Source organism: Epinephelus fuscoguttatus, linkage group LG10, assembly GCF_011397635.1.
Source record: "Epinephelus fuscoguttatus linkage group LG10, E.fuscoguttatus.final_Chr_v1".
NCBI lineage: Eukaryota > Metazoa > Chordata > Actinopteri > Perciformes > Serranidae > Epinephelus > Epinephelus fuscoguttatus.
The window spans coordinates 15,252,150-15,275,689 of NC_064761.1; the positions used below are offsets into that span (position 1 = coordinate 15,252,150).

The 23,540-nt window shown below is 42.0% G+C and overlaps 1 protein-coding gene across 4 annotated transcripts in view; it reads left to right on the forward strand.

Moving 5' to 3' along the window:
• Positions 1–2,778: 2,778 nt before the first annotated feature.
• The window catches only part of lrp8 (low density lipoprotein receptor-related protein 8, apolipoprotein e receptor), a 232,208-nt gene continuing 211,446 nt past the window's right edge, over positions 2,779–23,540 (forward strand). For all 4 annotated transcript variants that reach the window (XM_049588390.1, XM_049588392.1, XM_049588391.1 and 1 more), the window contains exons 1-2: positions 2,779–2,993; positions 3,957–4,082. In XM_049588390.1, the coding sequence (XP_049444347.1) occupies positions 2,927–2,993; positions 3,957–4,082 (193 nt within the window). In that variant the 5' untranslated portion in view covers positions 2,779–2,926. The remainder of the gene's footprint in view (positions 2,994–3,956; positions 4,083–23,540) is intronic.

Below are 23,540 nucleotides of genomic sequence, written 5' to 3' on the forward strand. Positions count from 1 at the left end.
GGGGCATGAGAGCAGCAGTACTGGTATTAATGTTTACACATATGATTGGATTAGGGATGGCAATTTCTAATTTTACTGGCATTTAAATGGAATTTATGTAACATATTACATGACTAGTTTTAAAAGAGACAGCTAAAAACAAAAATGAAACTACATTTGGAAGATTTTTGCATGCATGGTCAAATTATAGTGACAGTTGCTCATATTTTCATGTATGAAATTTCATCCAGCCATCATCCCAGTCCCATTGTCACCTGTACATGGGCTCTCCAGCATAATGGACATTCAGTAGGATACTTTGAATAATAGTCTAAGATTTCCCATCACATTTGACATTGGACATTTTGGAGAATTCACAAAAAACAGCCAGCCTGGCTTTGTACAAAATTCCACACCATAGATATAAAATGATAACTAGCCAACATGGCGCCTCTTTAGTCTAGTGGAACTGCTTGCCTGGCACATACTTCAGTAAAAGTTTCTGGCTTCTGAGATTCCTTCTGCTGTTTGCAACCTATTTTATATGCAGGCTAGTGTCCGTTCTGTCCTTCAACGGTTTGTTAATCTTAGCCTTAAAAACAAAAACAAGTTGGAAAAAGTGGTCAAGTTGTGCTGCAAGATTACTAGTGTTACTTTTAATAACCTACTATCTGTATGAAGAGGGGGGTCACCACTAAATCTAGGTCAATTGTCAATTGAGTTTCAGATGCTTCCATCAGGGCAGAGGTTTAGCTTCCCTAGAAGCAGCACAAAGTGTTACAGATCAGCTTTTGTCCCGTTTTTTTTTTTTTTTTTTTTTTTGCGGTGGTATTTCAGTCTCAGTAAGCTTTCCAGATACCCAACAATGACTCCAGGAAATAAGTTGTCACTTCTTGATTTTTGTAGAGATTAAGCAAGATGTAGGCTGACATGTTAACCAATTACTGAGTTTAAGATGAACTTTAGACAGAGCCAGGCTAGCTGTTTCCCCTTGTTTTAGGTCTTTAAGCTAAGCTAACCACTAACCACCCTCTAGCTGTTATTTCATAGAGATAGCATGGGAGCACACCTGTTTTCCCAGATCCTACATTCCCAAACTTAATATCCTCTTTATGTGACTCATTAAATAGACTTTTCAAGGGGTTTTATGTTCTTAGTAATGTTTTCCCCGAGGTGAAATGTTCTGTTTATGTTTCCCTGGGTCATCATGTTAAACTCCCCCACCTACTGCTTAAAGCCTGTTGTTTTACTCCAACGTACACCCTCAAATTTAAGGGCAAGACAGTTTTCTTGATTTTAGCCACCGATATCTCCACGGAGGCTGAACAGATTTTTCCCAATCAAACTGCATTCAAAGCATCCATATGCATTTGTTCTTTTGCTATTTGCCCTGTGAAGGTAGCCTGTATCAGTGTGACCGATGCACTCTAGTCATGTCTGTGTTGTTTTGATATAAAGAGGATCAGACTGTGGATATCTTTGGAGTTGATCTTTGTTTATGCCTGACAGCAAGTGGCAAAAACAAAATCATCCATTAAACACCACCATACAAACTCGAGCCCCTACACAAATTAAGTGCCACAGGATAATGTGTGATAATAGACATAACTTAACTGCTAAAGCATGGATAGTACTACAAGAGCAATGTCGCTTACCTCTCCCATGGAGTACAACAGCAAAAGGGGAGAGGCAAGGCAGGAGATACCCCTTTATAGGTGGGGTCATCATTCAAAACAACAAACAATAAATGGGCTCTAAAATGTAGAAATACAGGGTGATAGATGAATAGTTAAAAGCATGTGCACTCCATTAAGACAAGATCAGAAATAAAGCACTTAAACAGCCACAATGGCAGCAGAGTATCCAATTTTAAGGTCTTTTGCAGGTGATTCCATGTATAAGGAGCACTGTAAGAGAATGACTTTCTTCCTAGTTCAGTTCTGATCAAGGGAATGTGAAGCAACAACCTACTCTGTGCACGAGTACCAATAATTGACTGTTGCACCAGTATCTTACAATGTCAGTTTATATCCTCCTGAGACCCTGTGTCCTCATTTGAAGACACAGGTATTCTACTTAACTTAAACCTGTTGTCCTCAATCATGGACACTATTTTGTGCCATCTAGTGGCAGTGAGACCACAATACACCAATCCATGTACAAACAAGATGGCAGCCATCTCTGCCAAGTCAGTCTGCAGCCGATCCTGACACGAAAGTGGAGTGAAAAAACTGAATTTTCCCTCAGTGGGAGTAAGTATATATAAATAAAATAAAATGAAATAATTAGGAAGTAGTCGTTTGAAGACATCAGGACTTTATTTTTGTGTCGTTTGAGGAAATGTGACAAAAATGACAATGTTATGTTTATCAGGTCCCACTGACCCCAAATTGCGAGGAGAAATTAAAAAAGCATTCCAAACAAAAGTCCCAGGATATCAAGAGACATATGACCCTGGGAACATAGGGATGATCCTAACTCTTGGTACAATGTGTTGCTGGGTAAAAAAATAAAAAAAATGTTGAAGTATTTATGTGACAATAGTTATTTTTAAATGAAAAAATGGTTTTCACAATGATTCTGCAGGTCGCTGACAGGCTACATAAAATCCCCAAAAGTTTGGGAAGCGCTCTGCCCTCAGTGACTCAGCAGTATTTGCAGATATGACTTCCCCTGGTTAACAACCGTTCTGATGTTAGTTTCTCTACCTACTACATTAACCGCAGGCACCATCCCCAGCTATCCCGCCCATAAGCGTCACTGATTCAAATTGCAGCCGAGGCAGAGGGAGAGAAAGGAGCGAGCCTGGCGGATCACACACATTCACACACTCAGGAGCAGAGGCAGAGAGAGGAACACACAGAGCGAGTCACAGATTGTGGGGATCCTTCAGTGGCTTTTTTTTCACTTGCATGAACACAATCGCAGACCCCCCCAGGATCTAAAGATGTGGACAGAAGTCGGGAAGCTTGTGCTATTACATTTGTTACTCATGGAGCTCCATTGCGCAAAAGGTAAGCCACTTGTCTCAGCGAGGAGGTGAATTTGCATCGCATCACGGACGGCAACGCTTTGGGGATCGTTGCCTACAGAGAAACGACATGTCTGTCAGCGTAGCCTTTAGTCCACGTCTTCCTAAGTGCTGCGCTAACGTGCCTTTCACAGACTTATGTCATCTCGTGCATGCGATGGCAATGGCACACACCTGGATCGCCACTTTTGCCCGCGCGGTGAATGCGATCACCGGTGACATGAGGTGACAATACGCGGAAGAAAAGAGCCGTACAACCACAACACGTGTCTAAATGCAGCGGGTTGATGTTGTTAGGAGAAAGGGCTGCCAGTGTGGATGTAAACACATGGTGCAGGCTGCAATGGTTTGGTGTTTGTGTAACTGCAGCCTAAAAGAAAAGCTTAAATCCATTTGCCTTAACAGATCTTTGTGTCAGAGGGACACTGGTGATAGGCAGTCACCATTTCTGCTTATTGATACAATCAAGCAAGCACATCACAAGCATGTTAAAAGAGCAAAAGTGTTAGTTATTATGTGGGAATGTTAGATAAAAACACAACATTAACTAACTACAGATTACAAAACAGCATTATTGGAGGAAGCATCGCCACAGTGTTTGAAGACCTAGAGCAATTACAGCTATTTACCACGCTACAACCCACAGCCCTCAGGACTGAATGAATTACCTGCTTTATTGCAGTAAAGGCATGGATGTTATCTATTTGAGGTTATTTTGAAAAGTGGAGATTGTTGCAACAAAAACAAGAAACCTAGCTATGGAAACAGTCTGTTGTCAAGCCCCCCTTTTGCCACAGGCTGGTCTTTACAAAGTACTCACACCGCCTCTTGTCTCTTAATGTTCATTATACCCACCACCACATAGATTTATTCAAAGTGACTTTAACCTGACATGTGCAGTTATTCATCATTGAACCCAAAGAACTTTTTCTTTCTGACAACATAGGAACTGATAAGGAGTCGGAGTGTGAAACTGGGCAGTTTCAGTGCAAGAACGGACGGTGCATCCCGACCCTGTGGAGATGTGACGATGATGATGATTGCTCAGACAGCAGCGACGAGGAGAACTGTCGTAAGTACCCCAGCGGCTTGTTACATTGATGCCTTCGCTTGCTGCCCCACGGACCTTGAATGTACCTGCTGTCATGTATGTTTCTATCAGGGAGTCTTAATCTAAGACAAGGACTCCGGAACGTTTTCATGTGAAGGATCTGACTCATTCAGCAGCAGATTAGCTGACGTGGTTCCACATGAGCTGGTTCATAACTGGATGAAAGTGTATGCCGTAGATAGCTGATTGAATCCATGTTGCAACTTTTAAACAAATGAAGTTATACTGAAAATAAGCAGCTTATCATTTTGTTTGGGGGCCCCTCTGGAATCTCATTTCAGTTGTCAGTGCTGATCCTGGATCATTGGCCAGGTCACATGGCCACAGGAATTTAAATTCACTTCCTAAGAAAACCTCTGACACATGCAGAGCTGTGACCCTACTGGGTCAGAGCAGAGCCATTTCGTAATATCACTGTTATTATTACTCTTATCTTGCTGTGACTGTAGAGATAATGTCAGCCCTGTCATCAGCTTACCCTGCTATACTGTCTCATGATGCTCTGGATATATTAAGGCTTCACAGATTGGGTCGTATCTGAAATAGTGTGATCAAATTGCAGTGTTATGTGTCATGAGAACTCACTGCTGAGTTATGCAGCATGCTCTAATGCAAATACTGTGGCTCTTAGATATGGCTGATGAAAACTGGCTGCTTTTCTGTTCTCAGGGGTGCCTCTGCCTCCGTGGGCAGGTGGATTGTGCATTGCAGTTTCACATATGGAATTGCATATATGATATTGGGAAGTAGAATATTGTATTATGTCCCCCAGAAATGTGGGAAATAGACCCGTAGTACGCTATTCCGGTTTGACTGCCTCTGTGCCGTTCAGGAAATTGCACGGACAACCAGCCGAGTAATCATCGCTTATAAATTTGTCATGGTACTAATTGCCTGAATGGTTATATTAGTGGCCAATTGATTCATCGCTTATCTTGGGGACCAGCATGCCAAACCCATGATTCTCTCGTCTCGCACGCCCACCATGAGGGTGGCCCGCTGAATATCTTGGGAGTTCCCTGGATGAATGCCGTGACATTTACAAGCACGTCTCATTGACTGCAGAGGCTGATTGGGATTATTGGACATTTAGTCGCCAATACTTGATGGAAGTGGAATTAGATTTTAATGAGCTCTCTATCTGTCGAACAGGTGTAGTTTACTTTGTTGTTTGGTTGAAGAGTTGCTCAAAGAGATTGTGGAAATGGTACTTAAGCAACAAGGTGACAGATTGTTCTTTTAACCGAGCCACTTTGTCTGTGGCAGAAGCCTGCTCTGCCTCTGTCTTCCTTCCTCACTCTTTCTGCTACATATCCTGTAAGCTTCAGCTGTGGTTATGCTTTACTCTTGGGCAACTCTGTCGCTCTCCCCATCTCCTCCCCTGCTCAGTCACTACCTTTATCTACTTTCTACCTCTTGCTGTGTGCCACTCTGTTCTTTGAGTGCTCTAGTCCTCAGCCTGCGGTGGAAGTTGGGTCCATCACTCTAAAAGGCTGTCTCACTTCCCCGGCATTGTAGCACCCACTAAGGGGCTTTTCTCCCCCCATTTTTAAATCTCCCGTGGGCACCTTGGCAGTGCAAATGCCAAAGAGGCTATGCCCACTCGTCTTACGCCCACAAAGAGCATCAGCTGACAGGTTGGTTGGAGATAAATCCAACAGCGTGACTCTGGTTGCCGGAGTGATGCTCAGTGGCTGGCAGTGTGCCAGCCTTTCGAACAGATGCCAGCACTGCCATTGTGCCCCCTCCCCAAAACCCAATATCACCAGCAGAGCTCAGCGGAGAGGAGGGAGAGGTTGAGGAGGACCAGAAAAGATGGGACAGATTTGATTGAGAGGAACAGGACAGTGTAGTGCAGAGTCCATGGCGTAAGTAGGAGCATGTACAAAATGGGCAGGGGGGCAAACAGAGTCAGAGCCAGAGGCATAGTTATAAAGAAAATGAACGGTTATCCTAGCAAAGCCAATAACCTGAGTTTGACTCACGGTGGTTTGGCAAAGCCAGCTGGGCTTGGAACAGGTGAAGTAGGCTGTACACCAAATGAATGACATAGCTCTCATTCGCTATCCTTACAACACCTGATTGGACTGTAACAGTCACTTGGCTACCATTGGTCCTTGCTTCTAACTTCTGAAATTAATATACATGATGTCTATTGTGGAGAAACCATCAAATGTCTTTAATTAGGGCAAGATGATGAGACCTAATCTACCCTCATAATGATAATACTTGATGTATTCAAGGGCGGCATGGCGTTGTAGTGGTTAGCACTGTTGCCTCACAGCAAGAGGGTTCCTGGTTCAAACTCAGGGTGGGGTTTTTGGAGTTTGCATGTTCTCCCTACAATCCAAAGACACACAGGTTGTTGTGAATGTGAGTGTGAATGGTTGTCTGTCTCTGCCCTGTGATAGTCTGGCAACCTGTCTGCCTCTCGCCCATTGTCAGCTGGGATAGGCTCCTGCCACCCTGCGACCCCCAAGAGGATAAGTGGCTACTTGGTTCTTGCGCTGCCTAACTTCTGATGTTTGTTCCAACTGACCACACAACAGTATGAAGAGTTGGAGATTGTGGTAGACACCTGCGCTAAAGTGTGAGCTGGTTAAACTTGTGGTTAGTTGCCATTGGTTTTTGTAGCTATTCTTAATTTAAATGTATGGGATTAAAACAATGTGTTTATTATGACTGCCTCCTGAAAGTTGGAGATTCCAATCATCAGACCCCTCAGTCGACTGAGATAGTTCAAGTTGAGCAGTTTATGCCAGTCAGTGTGCTGTGCAGTGTACTTCTGGGGACGCTTTGGTCCGCAGATTTTGCTGCAGAGTGAGCGATCTTCATTTTCACGCTGCTCTTGGTACAGTAGCATTATCTGCTGCCTTCTGCTTAGAAGTGATGAGTTTACAGCTCACAGCAACTTATTTTGTGTGTTTGATATCTAGTATCGGCAAAAATGTTGCTCATTTCTATCCGTTAATAGTGCAGTTAGCTTGTTTATCATATTATGTGAATTAGGGCTGCCACGATTAGTATTTACTATTAAAATAATCGGTGACTATTTTAGTAGTCGACTAATCGGTTTGAGTCATTTTTCATAGAAAAGTACTATAAAAGTACCCCAAAATACTCTTATTGCAGCTTCTTACATTTAAATATTGGCAGCTTTACACACTCTCCCATGACAGTGAACTAAAACCCTTCGGCGTGAGCAGGAAACAAGACATTAGATGACGTAATTTTGGGGTTTGGGCGAGACAGACTGACATTTTTCAACATTTTAACACATTTTTCAATGAAATGATTAGTAGACTAATCAAAGAAATAATCGACAGATTAGACGACAATGAAAATAATCGTTAGTAGCAGCCCTAATGTGAATGTCGCTGTCAAACTGAACTTCCTGCTGAGCCCCCTTTTAAACTTTAAACATTTTTAGTAAAAAAATGACCAGTCGTTAAATATTTGTTTTGAACAGCCAAATCTGATTGAATCGGGTTTTTTTAACAAATCTGCAGCTGGGAAATACTCCATGTAGGCTAGTTGTTGAATGGTGCTCAGTTTGGTGTGTTCAACACCTGCTTTAAGCACTTGTTGAGGAAACTTTAAATGCAGTAGAACATGGCTTGATACCTTTGTTTGATAGTTACATTGGTCATTCCTTTAGACTGTTAAGGCGATGATGTGCATGCAAACACACCAGGCATGATTGTGTCATCCACATCCAGGTCAGTGATAACTGTTTGCATGTGTATTAGCCATGGTATTGTGCGCCTATCAGTCAGCAGTCACATCATCACCCATCTCGTTCTCTGTCCACACACACAGGTCTCTCGCAGCAAAGATTAGTCCCGTAGCATCCACCCTTTAGCAGCTGTGTTAGAATAAGTCTTGGTAGATTTGGTTGTCTTTTGTGCCTTGTCTCTCCTTTCTTTCACTCTCCTCTCCTCCCCTCTCCTTCATTCTCAACATGCCTCTTGGTAGATTTTGCTCTTGTTGCCCTGGGAGACAGTAAAGTGGTGGTGATGGTAGTGGTGGTGGGGTTTCTGTGCATGCGTGTGCTTTCTTTGTAGTGAACACAACACTGCTGCACACATGTGTGCGTACACACGGCAGCCCTCCACCTCTGCACGGCTCTGTATGACCTATATTTAGACCGTGGAATACACAGAAAAAAAGCCTTATCATTTTTACAGCGGATTTAAGTGGATTTAAACATGCCTAATCCGAAGTGCCACTGTAAAATCATCTCGTATCTGAACCTCGTGTTAGCTTGCAATTGTTCTCTCTCTCTCTCACATCGCTGTACAGAGTCTTCTCCTCCAAATAGCCTTGGTCACACTGCACTGTAAAAACACTGTCTGTTAGAATTTATCAGAACATTTATAACACTGTTAAATCAGTCGTGGTGATTTTTGGCTCAATGATTAGTCAATTAATCAATGAGTTCATTGATGGAAAATCAATTGCAAAGCATTTGGCTGTTGGTTGGATAAAACAAGCAATATGATGATTGTCAGGGTAGAACAATGTGTGGGCATGACACTATATAGACTAAAGGAGCAATCAATAAGCCAGTAATAAAGATGAGGTAGTTTCAGCACCAGTAACACACACTACTTAAAATTCTAAAAAAACATACAATGTTATAGGAAAGGAACAAATTCTGAATCCTAAACCCTAAATGAACCATGAAACCCTACTGTTACACAACAGTTAGAAACAAGAGGATGGAAAGAGAATACATGAGGGTGGGAAGAAAGTTCTTGTTGAGCTTAGTGTGTGTGTGTGTGTGTGTGTGTGTGTGTGTCACAGCAGGACAATGAGTCTGAGCAGGTCTGAGAAGGGGAGCGTCTCCTCTGCAGTCTGAGACCAGCTTCCCATAGAGGAGACATCACAACACATTTCACGCCACTGCTCTGTGTGTGTTTGTGTGTGTCTGTGTGTGTGGCATTCTCTGTCTTGCGCACACTCACACATACACACACAACACTGTAATAAGAGACTGCAGAGAAACGCTTCAGGCAAAAAAGGCATTGTACTGATAGACTCTCAGAAACACATTTTGGTCACCTGCTGACACACACAGACACACACAGACACACACACACACACACACACACACACACACACACATACACACACGCTGCTTGCTATAGCACAGCTGGGGTCAGACTTTTAAAGGGAGTATGAGGTCAGAGGGACCAGTAGCCTAATCAGTTACACACTAACACACACATATGGACACACAGTGTGTGTGTGTAGTAGTAGGACTGTGCAACAACACTCGTATAAAATAAAATAAGACACACACTGCTTCTAAAAGGACAATATATGCACACACACACACACACACACACACTGAGCTGAACTAAGGGTTTTAACACTAACACTCATCATATTTATACTTATACTTCCTTCTGAGCAGGTATTGTTGCTGTCTAACGCCATACACAGCATACACACTTTCGTCCATTAACAACACCCCTCTCCATCCGCTGCTGCTCTATGTTGGACTAAGGACATAGTGTTGTGTGCATATGTGTGTGTGTGCATGTATGTATTGCGAGGAGTGTACGCAGCTGCACTGCTCCAGTCTCCAGAGGATGAAACCCGCTGCTGTGCTCTGTGACTACTGAGGCACTGTGGGACTCTATTTGTGTGTGTATGTGTCTGTACGTGCAAGTACGTGTGTGGGTTTCATCTGGTTGACTTTGTGAGCCGAGAGAAAGCATTTCACAAACGGGTGACAACACACAAGACACACATGTCACCAAACAAAAGAAAAAGCAGTTTTGGGGGGAATTCAGCAGTTGGTGCTATAAATTTGCCAGACAGTGGACAATTCTGTTTTCATACAACTCGGTTCTTGTTTTCATTGTTTTGGACATCTTTTGTTTTTTTTTACTTCCCTGTACAATGAGGAAGAATTCAAACGGGCTCACTTTTGGTTAGCATAAGTTGATGCTTCCATGGGAGGCATAAAGAAAACCATCACCAAACCGTCACCATGCATGTATCCTTTTCATTCAGCGCCGCATACTAACACTTAAACTCACTCTACTGCATGTTGGATGACAGTGGGAGACTAATATTGTAGGAAATGTGAACTTTTGGCAGCCCCAAGCTCAACGCTTAGCCTGCATCTTCCAGTTCTGTGTGGGAGTTTTCTAAAAAAAAAAAAATGACATGAAATACTCAAGACATGAAAACTGTTTTTAATGGCGGACTATTTTCTCTGCTTCCTAAGAAATTAACCATGGAGGCTAATGACTAAAGTTTGTGAAATTGTTCCAGAAATGCTATCAAAAATAACACTGGCTTAATTTTGTCTACTATACTGACGCTTTATTGATGTTGTGCCATTCTTTAGTCACATTAATGCCCCAATCTGCACATGATAGATTAAAACAAACAACTTTTTTATTAATAAAACATTCTTATTTTATATGATGCTAGTCCCATTGTTGCTCTCTTGACACATTGAAGGGTAAGACTGCCAGCTGGCCAGTCCTCCCTAAAACATGATCCACTCCTTGGAGATTAAATATTTAACATAATCAAGTTGACACATGCAGCGGTGCTAGCCTTACAAATGACAAGCCCAAAAGATGCCAGGGCACCACCTTTGTCAGACACACTGTATCACACTCTACAAGCTAACAATACCTGGTGTGCAGAATAGGTGTTGGGTGCAGCGGTGCACAACAGCAGCAGAGTAATTTTAGTTGAGGTCAGTGCTTGCTTCAGGCATTTGCTCTCTCTTTCTTTCTTTCTCTTCCTCTCTCTGGTCATCTACGTGTTTATCTCTCCCACTTTTTACCTTTTGCTCCCTTTCCGTCTCCTTCTTTCTGCATTTGTTACCCCTTACTGTCTTTCTCCAAAAGTTGGGAATAATGGCTTTGTATTGACATGAAGGGCAGGGGTATGAAATGCAGCAAACCTACAAGGAGGAAGCAGATGCTGTGAGACTGTGCGCGAGAGACAGAGAGAGTGAGACCGCACCGTCCATCTACATACTTCTAATCCAATTAGTGAGTGTCTCAGTGGGTGAGAATCTGCACCGTGAGAAGTGTGTGTATGTGTGTCAGAGAAAGCAAAGACAGTAAGAAATAGTGAGTTTGCCTCTGTGTAAGCACTCTCTTGTCCTCTCTTTTAGTCTTTGTCCATTTCCTCTCATTTAATCGTCCAAAATAAGGGTGTATTTTGAGGAAGTTTTCTTAAAACCCAACCACTGGGTTTTATATGGGGGAAATTAGTAAGTATCTAATCAGGAAGGTGTAAATACATCGGGAGAGCTTGTTAACATCTCCTAAATATGAAGTTTTTAATGTGTAGGTTTGGGACGGTCACCTCAAGGGATGATTTAAACTCATCGCGCTACAGTTTAGAAGTATCTTTGAAGTATTGCATTTTTTCTCCGAGTAATATTCTAATGCACCACTCATTAGTTGGCAAACTGGAATGATGCCAAGTTTATTTATTTATTTATTTTGCTGATAGCAGAAATTACAGCTCACATCTGCGGGAAATACCAGCTCAGATAATACTAATCAATTCTTCTGTGAATGTGTAATGTGAGAGGGGTCACTTGTAGTGATGAATCCACAGGGAAGTGTCACCAGCCCCCTTCAGCCCGCCCTTTGTTTAAACTCATTGTTTTGGTTTTTACCTATGCAACTTTACCTTCCCAGCACAGCAGACAGACAAAGTTAGAAACAAGCTTGTTGCTACTAGAGCTAGTGAAGTATAGCTTCAAAAGAGCCAGATATTTCCCCCAGGAGTCAGCAGAGACAACAACAAAGCCAGAAGCAGAGTAAATATTGGTGCTTATATTGTTTAGGTGGCCAGAGAGACAACTCAAAATGAATGCCAGTGTTGCTCCATGTTGGCTGGGTGTGCACACCCCTGTATTTAAACAATTGTTTGCTAACACATTTACTATATAAACTTTAAAGATATGCTATGCAGGGTATTCCTATAAACAATGTACAGAGTCAGACAGAGGTAACCCCTCTTATGAGTGAAAGGTGCAGGACTATAAACAGCAGGCATCCAAGAGACACAGTGCTGAAAAAATGCAAAAATGTGAGGCGAAACGCCAAACCAGAGTGAACCTGTGTTTGGCTTTAACTGTACTTTCACTTTAGCTGGCGAGTGTGTTCATAGTGACTGACAGTCCTGTATAGTGTATCTTTAGTGATTCATTGTTGCACTCACAGCATGTTACACTGCTCTGAAGTGGCCAAAAAAGAAATTAATGCAGGCTTAAATTTCATTTTTAAAGATATTGATGTTGTGTAGTAGGGTTGGGCGATATAATGACTATGTACGATATATCGATTTCTTTTCAATCACAGTATAAATTTAGACAACACGTTTTATATTGATATAGGGTCAAGTTGCATTACATGATGCACACTAGTGTGCATCTCTCCTCTCTCACTCACTCACTCACTCACTCACAAGTTCTTCAGCAACACTTTTTTGAGCCGTAGCCTGATGCGCTCCTCCCCAGAAATGTAAGAACTGCGTCGCGGCAGCACAGACCTCCTGTCTATTTTTGTAAGCATTTCCCACAGTGGAAACGAAGCTTTTATTTACTTTAATTTCACAAATAAGAAGCAATACACTGTGAAGACAATAAAGCCTCCACAAAATAGTATTTTTTTTTTTTTAAGATATTTTTATGGGCATTTGCCTTTAATTGATAGGACAGTGAAGTGTGGAGGGGGGGGGGAGGGAGAGGCATGCAGCAAAGGGCCACAGGCTGGAGTCGAACGCGGCCCGCTGCGGCAACAGCCTTGAACATGGGTCACCTGCTCTACCACTTAGCCACCGACGCCCCACAAAATAGTATTTTAAGCCTTGTGTGCGATTTATCCTGGTTTCATATGAGTAGAGGAATTCTTCGCTCATCAACTTATACAATGTAAAATGCCTCAGGCTTGTGCTAATAACGTTAGCATGTTGTATTTGTTTGGAAAACGTGTTTAGTATAAGACAATTTGTTTTGTTGGTGAACCCTGTGAGCTGTAATGGAACCGAATTTTGTAACGTTACGTTTGTTAAATGTTGCTGTTGTCCCTGCCTTCATATGAGTAGAGGAGAAGTTTGCTAGCTGCTAGGCTAATTTACACAATGTAAAATGCTATAGGCTTGTGCTAACACCATTAGCGTCTTGTATTTGTGGGGAAAATGTGTCCAACAAAAGACAAATGCTTTGTCTGTGAATGCTGCGAGTTATAATGAAGCCGATTTGTGTAGTTGTGTTTGAAATGGTTGCTATTAAGCCGTTTAATGTGTTTTGGGTGTGTTTTGATTCAACTAAACTTTGCAGCACTTCACAGAAACCCCGCCGCCAACTAGTGTTTTGGAGGTGTAACTGCTGTGCAGCTGTATATTTTCAAACAGGTAACTGCTTGTGACATCTCAAATGTGGCTTTGACTTGCAGCTGAAAACATGTAGCCCATTTCGTGAAAATACCGAGATATATCCTGTATCGCCAATCAGCCTGTTAATACCGAGATATGACTTTCTGTCCATATCGCCCAGCCCTATTGTGTAGTATTTTTGTATGTGAAGCCTTTTGTATGACTGCTGGTGACATGCTGGAAGCCTGCATATTGCTGTTGACTAACCCTTACAAAGTATGTACAAATATAAAGTATGTGTAAAAGCATGTGAAAGCTTTCACGAAGAGGTCACAGTGAAGTCAGTGGCTAAGTATCGAAGCATGTGAGAATATTAGAGTATACGTTTTAAACTTTATATTGGAAAAATATCACACCCACGCTCACATCCACTTTCTCACAAACACAACAGCAAGAGTTCAGCAGACGGACGGTTGGGGCCTGCAGCATAATCCTGGTGCCACAGATAGTCAAGGTGTTTTAATAAAAAAGAGCTGTGTTCATGGCCTCTGCTATTACCTGAGGAACAGTGTGGCTGACCCTCAGCACAGTAGAACTGAGTCTGGCCTGATGAGCGATGCAGAAAATTTGTAGATGGGTAAAAATTATTCAAGGTGAAACACACTGTGGATAGAAAGGGAAGAGGTGAGTTAGATGGAGGAAGTTTGGTGTCAGTAAACTCCCAAAGTAAAGAGAGGGGATGCTGCAAGCCTGAGAAGTGATACCCCTGTCTTTATTTCAGTAGTTTGTTAATTCTTGTTCTTTTCCTCCCGCTCTCTTTATCTCTCCCCCTTTCTGTATACAGTACCTGTCAGAATTAGCTCGTCACTTCTCGACAGATTACCCCGTGTTGTTTGTCTGCTCTGCTCTGCTGCAAAGTCACTTATTGTTCAAAGTCAAACCCCGATAACACTACAATCCTATTTCCCCACCGTATGTGTGTGTGTGTGTATGCATGCTTAGCTGCATTCTTGTGTGTCTCTTTGTGCTGGTGTTGTTGTGTTGTGCTGTTGTTATCCCCCCTCCCTTCCCAAACCCAGCCGTGTCTGACAGGGTATCATGGCATTAATCCCCGGCTCAGATTAAGCGAATATCTTCATGTGCCTCCATTTTATTATTTACATTTGCTGTAATCCTGTTTTTCACCTTGCGCTCTGTCGCCTGGTATATGCAGTCAGGGAGCGGCGTATGAAACGACAACTAAGAATGCTGATGAATAAAACATGGCTGCTAATGCCAGTCTGCTGGGCTGACACTGAGATAGGGCCCTTGAGTGCTGCATGTCAAAAGTTTTCATGAGAAGTTTTACATGGAAGTTACAAAGTGGAGGAAGGAGAGTGTCGTCTGACTCCATTCCTCAGTTTCTCTTACTCCAGTTGCCATCCCTCAGTCTGTCTCTGTTCTGTTTCATTTCTTACTTTATACTCTACTTCTCCTCTTCATTTCTCTTCGCTCTGTTGCTCTAAATTCCACTCTTCATGTATTGTCTACCATTTCTCTTCTCCCTCCTCTCAGTCTTTGTCTCTGACTGAAGAATTAACTGTTGGTTTGTTCATTTTGATTCATTACATCTTACCCTGCTCCAGTGTCTCTTGTCAAACAAAACAGGAAATTTTCCACCCACTGTGGCGGTGAAGCAGGAAATCAGTTTGGTAAAAGTAGGAGTTCAGGTTGTGGTGAATTCGGCGTGTGTACCTGTGTGTTTGTGCATGCAGGTAAGAGTTTGTGTCTTTGTGTGTGTTTGTTCGTCTTTGATGGGTGAAACTAGATTTTCTGGCCCGACTCTGAGAGAAGGCAGATGGAAAGAAGCTTTGAAGGTGTCAAAAAAAAAGGGAAGAGGTCTCAAAGTGTATATAAACTCAGATCTCACCTTTATATCATCTGCATCATTAGGCAGCAGAAAACACCAGCTGATGCAGATGCAGCCTAATAATACAGACCCAACTGTTTGAAGTTAAACACATCTGATGCGCCGAAGCTGGAATGCAGAGCTTTTTATTCTTGTAAATGTAATAATTGCAGCCAGTTAAGTAGTAAATTAAAGCCATCATAGTAATAATAAAGCACTTGTTCCCAATCATGTTGTGTTAGGATTTTCAGTGTCAGAGCGAATCTGCACAGTGAGAAGCCTGCGCTTTTGTCAACAAAGTTAAACAGCAATTTATGGGTGATTTGAGTTCTTTTCCCCATCACTGCTTTACTGTTAATTGTGCCAGCTTCCAGCATCCATCATTACACAACTTGCCTCTAAATCAGTTCCTATTATGTTGCAAGAAAAATCTCCAGACACAATGCATTGGGTGAAGTTGGTCTGTCCATCCATGCAGTGTTTGCAGACCAGTTGTTTTATAAAAGGGTTAGTGAAATAAAAGGCTGTTTGCAATTTTGCATCAACAGATAATAGCAAGCTACATTAGCTCATGTGTTAGCTACGTCAAAAGCTGCCTCCCCAGCAGTGTGAGAGGTGTGTCTAACATGCAATGACGAGTGGTGATTATCATCTGTGCGCCCCATCGCCACGAACCGCCGCGCATACTACACACACAGAGAGGTGCAGCCCACTCTGAAGAACCTGTTGTAAATGAAATAACTACAGAAGAAAAGAAGAAGTAGAGGTTGTGTTAGCCCTTAGCTTGTAATAAGTATTTTAGTATAAAAAAAAAAATAGGGGTAGGGATCACCAGAGGCCCCACGATACGATATTATCACGATATGTAACTCACGATACAATATTATTGTGATTTTAAACGTATTTCAATATGCTAAGTATTGCGATATAATGTATTGCGATTAAAATATGTTACGATTTATTACCTATTTTCAAATGCAAATTATGTCCCTAAAGGAAAGCTTTGTTGACATATTTTTATCTAATACGATAATGTTTTCAGTCTTCAATTCATCTCACTTCAGCTATTTTAATTGCAGCAAAATGTGTCCAGTAACCGCTTATCCTGTTGGGGGTCATGGGAGGGCTGGAGCCTATCCCAGCTGACATTGGGCGAGGGGCGAGGTACACCCTAGACAGGTTGCCAGACTATCACAGGGCTGACACATAGAGATTCACACAGTTTTTTTAGAGTTACCAATTAATCTAACCTGCATGTCTTTGGACTGTGGGAGGAAGCTGGAGTACCCGGAGAAAACCCACGCTGACACGGGGAGAACATGCAAACTCTGCACAGAAGGGCTCCCACACCCTGGGTTCGAAACAGGAATCATCTTGCTGTAAGGCATCATAATAAATCATAAAAAAAAAAAAAATAATACTTACCCACACCCTTAATAAAAAGCATATTATAGTAAATATAAAACATATATCTTTATAGTACAAAGGCCAGAACTGCTGCCGAAACGGAAACGGAGCGGAGTTTAAAAAGCATTCTACTGTAGCCTTTAAAATGTCTTTTTTACCAAATTGTGTGGCTGCACTTTAACCTGTGTCTTGATCTGTGTCAACACTGGATAATAATAATAAAAAAAAAAGTTTTATGGCATTCATTCTACTATTATGTATTCATTTCTTCTTGTATTCATTTCTTCATTTAGAGTTTTAGGAGTTGAGACATACAACAATTCATATCCCATCCATTTTTATTTTACGCGCTGGTATTGGATCGGTACTTGGTATCGGCAGATACCTAAGGTTCAGGGATCGGAATTGGTATTGGGAAGGAAAAAGTGGTATCAGTACATCTCTACCTTAACTGAAGTTCCATGAAAAAATATGTGATAGTTGGTGCTCCACTATAGCTGACCAAAGATCAGTAACCGCGAAGAAGTCGACTTAATCAAGGACAAAATCGGCAATAAAGGAACTTGAGGATAACTAACTTGAGAAAGTTGTGTCGACATCCTCATCATATTTTCATATATATTTCCCCCTGCCCTACACCGCTCTCACTTTTGTCCTTTCTTCTCCCTCCCTCTCTCTTCCTCTTGTCCCCTTCCCTCCATCTGGCTTTTGAATGAAGCTGTTTATGTAGATTACACACACACACACACAACGTATCTCCCTCATACACACGCCTTGCCAGCTCCTAAGCCAGAGAACGGGTCTTTTACCTTGAGGGGATTTTGCTTGTCATTCGTTGCAGGATGGTGGGGTGAGGTGGTGGAGTGGGGGGGGGGAGACACTCTTTGATGATATAGCTGGTGCTCAGTAATACCAGTTATCAGAAAAAGGGCTGGTGTGACACAAAATCTCCCACACACAGGGCCTATGTTTTGGGGATAGACTAATGTAACACTTTTACCTGCAGCATACTTTATTATCACAACACACTGACACTGTGTCAACATGAAGGGGCTGGGGGGAGATTAAAGGGTAAGGAAATAGTGAAGGAATCAATGGTAAGGACCACATTTTCCACTGCTGATTGAGGGGAAAAGAAATAAAACATCTCCCGCTCTGATTATCCTCTGAAACTCCTGATAAAAAGTCCTTCCTCTTGGAGTTCCGATGTGGGGATTATCGAAAATGTGTTTGAAGTAAAAAATAAAAAGCTGATGCGCTGCAGTTGCTGGAGCAGCATCAGGAGTCTCTCAGGACGTATTGACGTTCAAAACGTACTTCAGCTATTTGGGATGTTGGCTGCTTTGCAAAGCTTTCAACTCGCAGTTTAAAGATGCTACGTTGCGGGGATGAGCCAAACGCAAAGAGGGAGAGCAGCTTCTGGTGGGAGGAATGAGTTGCTATCTGTTGTGCTTGTTACGTGGCGAAGGGAAGATGTTTTTCATCAGATCTTCTTTCCTGCTTGGTCCTCGCCTTCCGTCCTCGCCTTCTTCAAGGTCTCTTTTCTGCCTTTCTTCTTTGCTGGCGTGCGTTCACAGGGCGTTTAACCAATGACGACCCTCTCTCTCTGTGCCCTCCACCCTCCACCCCCACACCCTATTATGTGTCATTGCAGCAGCGCTTGAATGTTTGGAAGCAGGGTGACACCTTCTCAATGGCGCCTGAGAGGCCCCCTCTCTCTCTCTCGCGTACACACACTTAAAAAGATGCATTGACAGTTGGTTTAGTGTGTGTGTGTGTGTGTGTGTGTGTGTGTGTGTGTGTGTGTGAGCATAATGAATAGTGCTGTGACCTTGCATGCAACATCTGCATTATCCTGTTGGGTTCAATACTCTTTGTAAGAATTTTCATACACATTTTCGTGCCTGTTTTTCGCAGAGCTCCTCCTGTTTTCATTAGCTTTTTAAATCTGTGCCTATGTCTTACATAAACATGTGCTGACATAATTACCATGAGAAAAAAAGTGTGTCCTGGAGCCTTTTTGTTTGTCTGCTCATGTTGCTGTTGATGGTTGTTTGCATTGGACAGGTCTCAGAGGTTTAGTATGATTCAATGAAGCAGTAAGATGATCGGCTTAAACATTTCAAACTGGGCTTTAGTGGGAAGAAGAGAGGCTTGTGCTGCACACACAACACACACACACACACACACACACACACACACACTCGCATGCACGCACTTTAGCATCAGCTTCTTGGCTGCTGTAGCAGGTTGAAGAATGAATACTGTAACCTTTTCTTTGACATACTCATCACAGAGTAACCATCTTTGTATGAAAGTGATTTTCCTTTTGTTTAGTTTCAGAGTTTCAGCGTTTCTTGATGTCATATAATGCTGCACTCCTGCTAGAGATATTGATTCATACCTGACCTGTGTGTGTCATGTCTTTTGATGTACGCACTTTGTTTTTATGTGTTGGAAAACTTTCAAAAGGTTTTCTTAGAGGAGTTTTGGTGCTCTTACTGATGAGCAACTCCATCTTTCTCTACAGTTTCTTCACATTATTGTCTAGTTTTTGGAATATGTGGCAACACAATTCCTTCCTATTCCTTTCTACTCCATAACCTTCTGTCCAAATGTATTTGGAGCCTTTGTTCACCGGGTAGATCCATCTGGTGGCCATGGAGACACAGGAATGACACTTGAAAGGTTTTTAAATGGAATTTGGAGCCACGATAAGTCAGAAAAATATTACTAATAATACCAGCTCTGTTTGTTTTAGAGTGAAGCATCGACTGTCACAGTGAGATAAGTCAGTTTAGCCAGAGAAACTATCGGAGGGGTGAATCCCCGGCTGCCGCGGCCCATCTGCAAGTTTTCACGCCTAGTTGCCCATGCATTTCCACTTTGCAGTGCCTGCTGTGCTCAGGTGCAACCACCACTAAATCCTGCAATTATATTTTAAAAAGCCAACACTGAATGCCCAAAAGTAAACATCCAAACAAAATCACACAAGCTAAATTCCAAGTTCTTTGTAAATTACAAACCAGGGAGAGAAGAGTCTGTGAGCTGTGTTCATGCGGCCTGTGAGGGTGACCTCTCGGAGACACTTGAGGCCTTGGGTGCGCCGTATTTTAACGCTTCAGACTTCTTAACATCCGCCTTTAGACACAAAGAAAAACAGATCTTCAGATTCCCATTGAAAAAAAGCAAAAATATTCACTTTGATGTTGGAAAAATGAATATGAGCAATCAATATTTGCTTTCCCAGCAATACCATCCTTTGAATACAACCTCTGAAGTATTCTAAGAAGAGCTCAATAGTATAAATAACTCAAATGTGATTAAAAAAAATAGCCTCTTGTACTCGACTGTCAAGTTTGCAAATCAAATTTTCAATTTAGAAACACACAAAACGCTGCCTCTATATTTATTTAGTTAAAAAAATGACACATATGCAGGCCAGACCCTCTACAACACGCATACATACACGTATCCACTCTGCATGAAGAAGACCCAGTGACCCAGTTATGACAGAAGGCAGTAGTTAAGTATAAATGGCCCATGGTGTTATTACTGTGATGTTTCTCCTGTCTTTATTGGCTTCATTCCACCTCTTTTGGCCCAGACAAGGCAGCCATGGTCCAGTTTTCTGTGTGCTTTCATAAATGATCAGACAGCTTAATTAAACCCTGACACTATCTGGATGAAGTTTCACTTGGTTTGTCACTTTTCAGCGCACATTTTGCACACTGCTTCCAGTAACTCTTGATTTAAAGTGGGACATCACTCGCCTGGTGTTTGAACGTTAGGTGCTGCTGATTAGCCAACTATTGGAGCATCGTATTTAATGTAGGTGGGCACAACTACATGGACTCTATGAATCATGATTTCAACTCAAGACTTGGTTCACACTCTGAGGACAGATTATGTGTTTTGTCAGAGCGGACCACTCCTCAAGAGGCAGAAGTATTAGGCTCTTTTGTGGGCAAAGACAATGTCCTCTCTCTTCCAGAAAAAGTATTGATCGGCCTGACTGTGAAAGAGAGCAGTGAGTGAAGGTGAGTTGCAATCAAAGCAGGCAGCCCATTGTTCTCCAAGATGACCACAAGTCTCTTTCCACAGTACTCAAAGACTTTTTTTTTCACTTGAGCGGCGACTTGAACAGGTGGCTGTGTGTAATTGTTTGACACTGAACAGTGCAGACGGAGCATGAGGGCGACGGAAGAGGTGACATATGATAGCTTCTGACATAATGACTCTTTCAACAAGACGATCCTGCAAAAAATAGTATTAATTGATAGCATAAGCACATGTTTTCTGCCATAATCAGTCCAACAAAATTACCGGCCTCTCTTTTAGAGGTAATTTGTCACCACCTAATTTGTTTCTATCACACTTTGTCCTTGTCCTTTGGCATAACTCTGCAGGAGTTCAAATCTCACTGTAAGTGCTGAACATTTATTATTTTATTTCAATTTCACTTTTTGTTCTGCATGCGATGGGCGAAGGGAGGAAAAGACAGGTCGCCTCCTGTAATTAGGACTCCTCATAGTTTGCCTGATTAATTCCATTCACTTCTAGCTCCTTCTTAAAGTCATGAATATTGAAATGACACAATGTCTCCTTGTCAGAAAGCCCAGACCTCATCTACCCATAATCCAATTTGTCAGATGCCACAAAGTGATGCTTTCACCCTTAAGGATGTTTTTTTTGCAATGTTAAGAAACATTGAGAGGGTAATTGTGTGAGTATATTTGTGCGTGTGAACACAAGTATGTTTTCCCCCCAAAACTTCAAAGAGCCTCAAAATGTTTTCATCTGAGCGCACTTGAGACACATTGATCCATTTCTAATGAAGACACTCTTGCACCTGTTAAAAAATCCAGAGGGAGGACAAACAGTGCTTTTTCCACGCTCCACACTTAAAAGGTTGGGTTGAGTTAAAAAAAAAACAAAAAAGAAAAGCTGGATGAGATAAGTATAACGGAGGATGAAAAAGAGGGAGCAAGGGGGAAAAAACAGGAGTTTTACAGGTGATGGAAGGATAAAATAGATCCAGTCTCCTTTCATATGTGCTTGGGGGATTGATAGAGAGATGAAAAATGAGTGTAGCAGGAGAGGACACCTATAGGGATATCAGCTTTAAGATAAAAAAAATGGACATGTCCATCAGAATGCATGTGCCTTATGGTTACTGCCAAATCTTTTTGCGAGATTTTCCCACTCTGAAAATCACAATCAATACAAGTGCTTCACACTTCAATATTTTCTACTATGATGACTGAGGTTTTACTGAAAGGTTCAGTGTGGTGGATTTAGGGGGATTTTTTTTGGTAGAAATGGAATTTAATGTAATAAGTATGTTTTCTTTAGTGTGTAATCACCTGAAAATAAGAATTGCTGTGTTTTTGTTACCTCAGAATAAGCCGTTTATGTATACATAGGGAGCAGCTCTTTGTCTACAGAGATCGCCATGTTTCTACAGAAGCCAGAATGGACAAACCAAACACGGACTTTAGATAGGGCCAATCGCGTTTTTACATCGGCCCCCGTAGATTGTGGGTACTTCACAATGAACAGCATCCGAAAAACACTGATTTTATGACGTGAAACTGCTTTATTTGGTGTTTTTACTGGTGTAAATCACCTGGTCCCTTTGTTTTGAAGAGGAAGACACCTCTTTGGATAATTCGCCTCCCAGTAAAAACCTCCTGAATGTCTGGATCAGAAATAGGTGAACACAAATATGCAGGTGCTGGGCAAGTGGGCCAAACATTGTAGGAAAAACACTGATTTGTAACACTGACCCGCTATATTTAGTGTTTTTAGTGGTTTTAATCTCAAGATCAGCTTGTTTTGGTGAGGAAGAGCTCTTTACAGATAATTCGGCTCCCAGTAAAACCTCCTGAACAATGAACACTGAAGGAATTCTTACCAGGAGAAGTTTCAGCTTGTTGCAATCTGCAATCCTCACTACTGGATACCACTTAATCCCCCTAAATCCCCCTAAATCTTAAACACTGGACCTTAAAATTAACAGTTGATTATCAAAAACTTTCTCACTCTGTTGTAGCATAAAAACACATGTACATACTGTATGTTTAATATGTGAGGTGTTTTCATCCTTTGGCAGAGATGTAAATCTGCAGTTGGCAGTGTTCTGGTGTGTTAATTGGCGGAGGCTGTTGTCAGCCAACGGTAGTTGTAGCTGATCTCAGGTCACTTGGCGAAATCACAACATGCTGCTATACTAACAGCCACGTTTATTTGTCTCCTGTCTGTTTGGAGGTTTTGTTCTGTTGCAGTCCCTGCATAGTGCTATGTTTACTAGAGGTAAATAATGCAAAACGTGGGCGAGATCTATGTTACTAATGCTAAAAGCAATAGCAGCAAACCCCAATGGTGTGTGTGCATGTGTGTGTTTATGTACATACTTTGTAAGTCTGTGCTGTTGACCTTAATTCATCACATTAGCACCAAGTCTCCAGAGGGCCTATGGAGATGTGTTCAAAGTTAGCAACCCCCGGCTAATTGATTTCAATGAATGCCACATTTATACTTCACTTAGTAAATTACACCAACATGCAGTTGGGGGCGTTTCGGTTGTGTGTGAGTGAGTGTGTGTGTGTGTGTGTGTGGGGCGCTCCAATGGCGCTCCAATGGCAATCTGTACAGTCAGAATTTTTTTAATGAGATCAATGCTCTCCTTCCTGCATCCCCAGATGGTCACAGTAGTAGAAGGTGTGTATGTGTGTTTGTGTGTGTGGGTGAAGAGG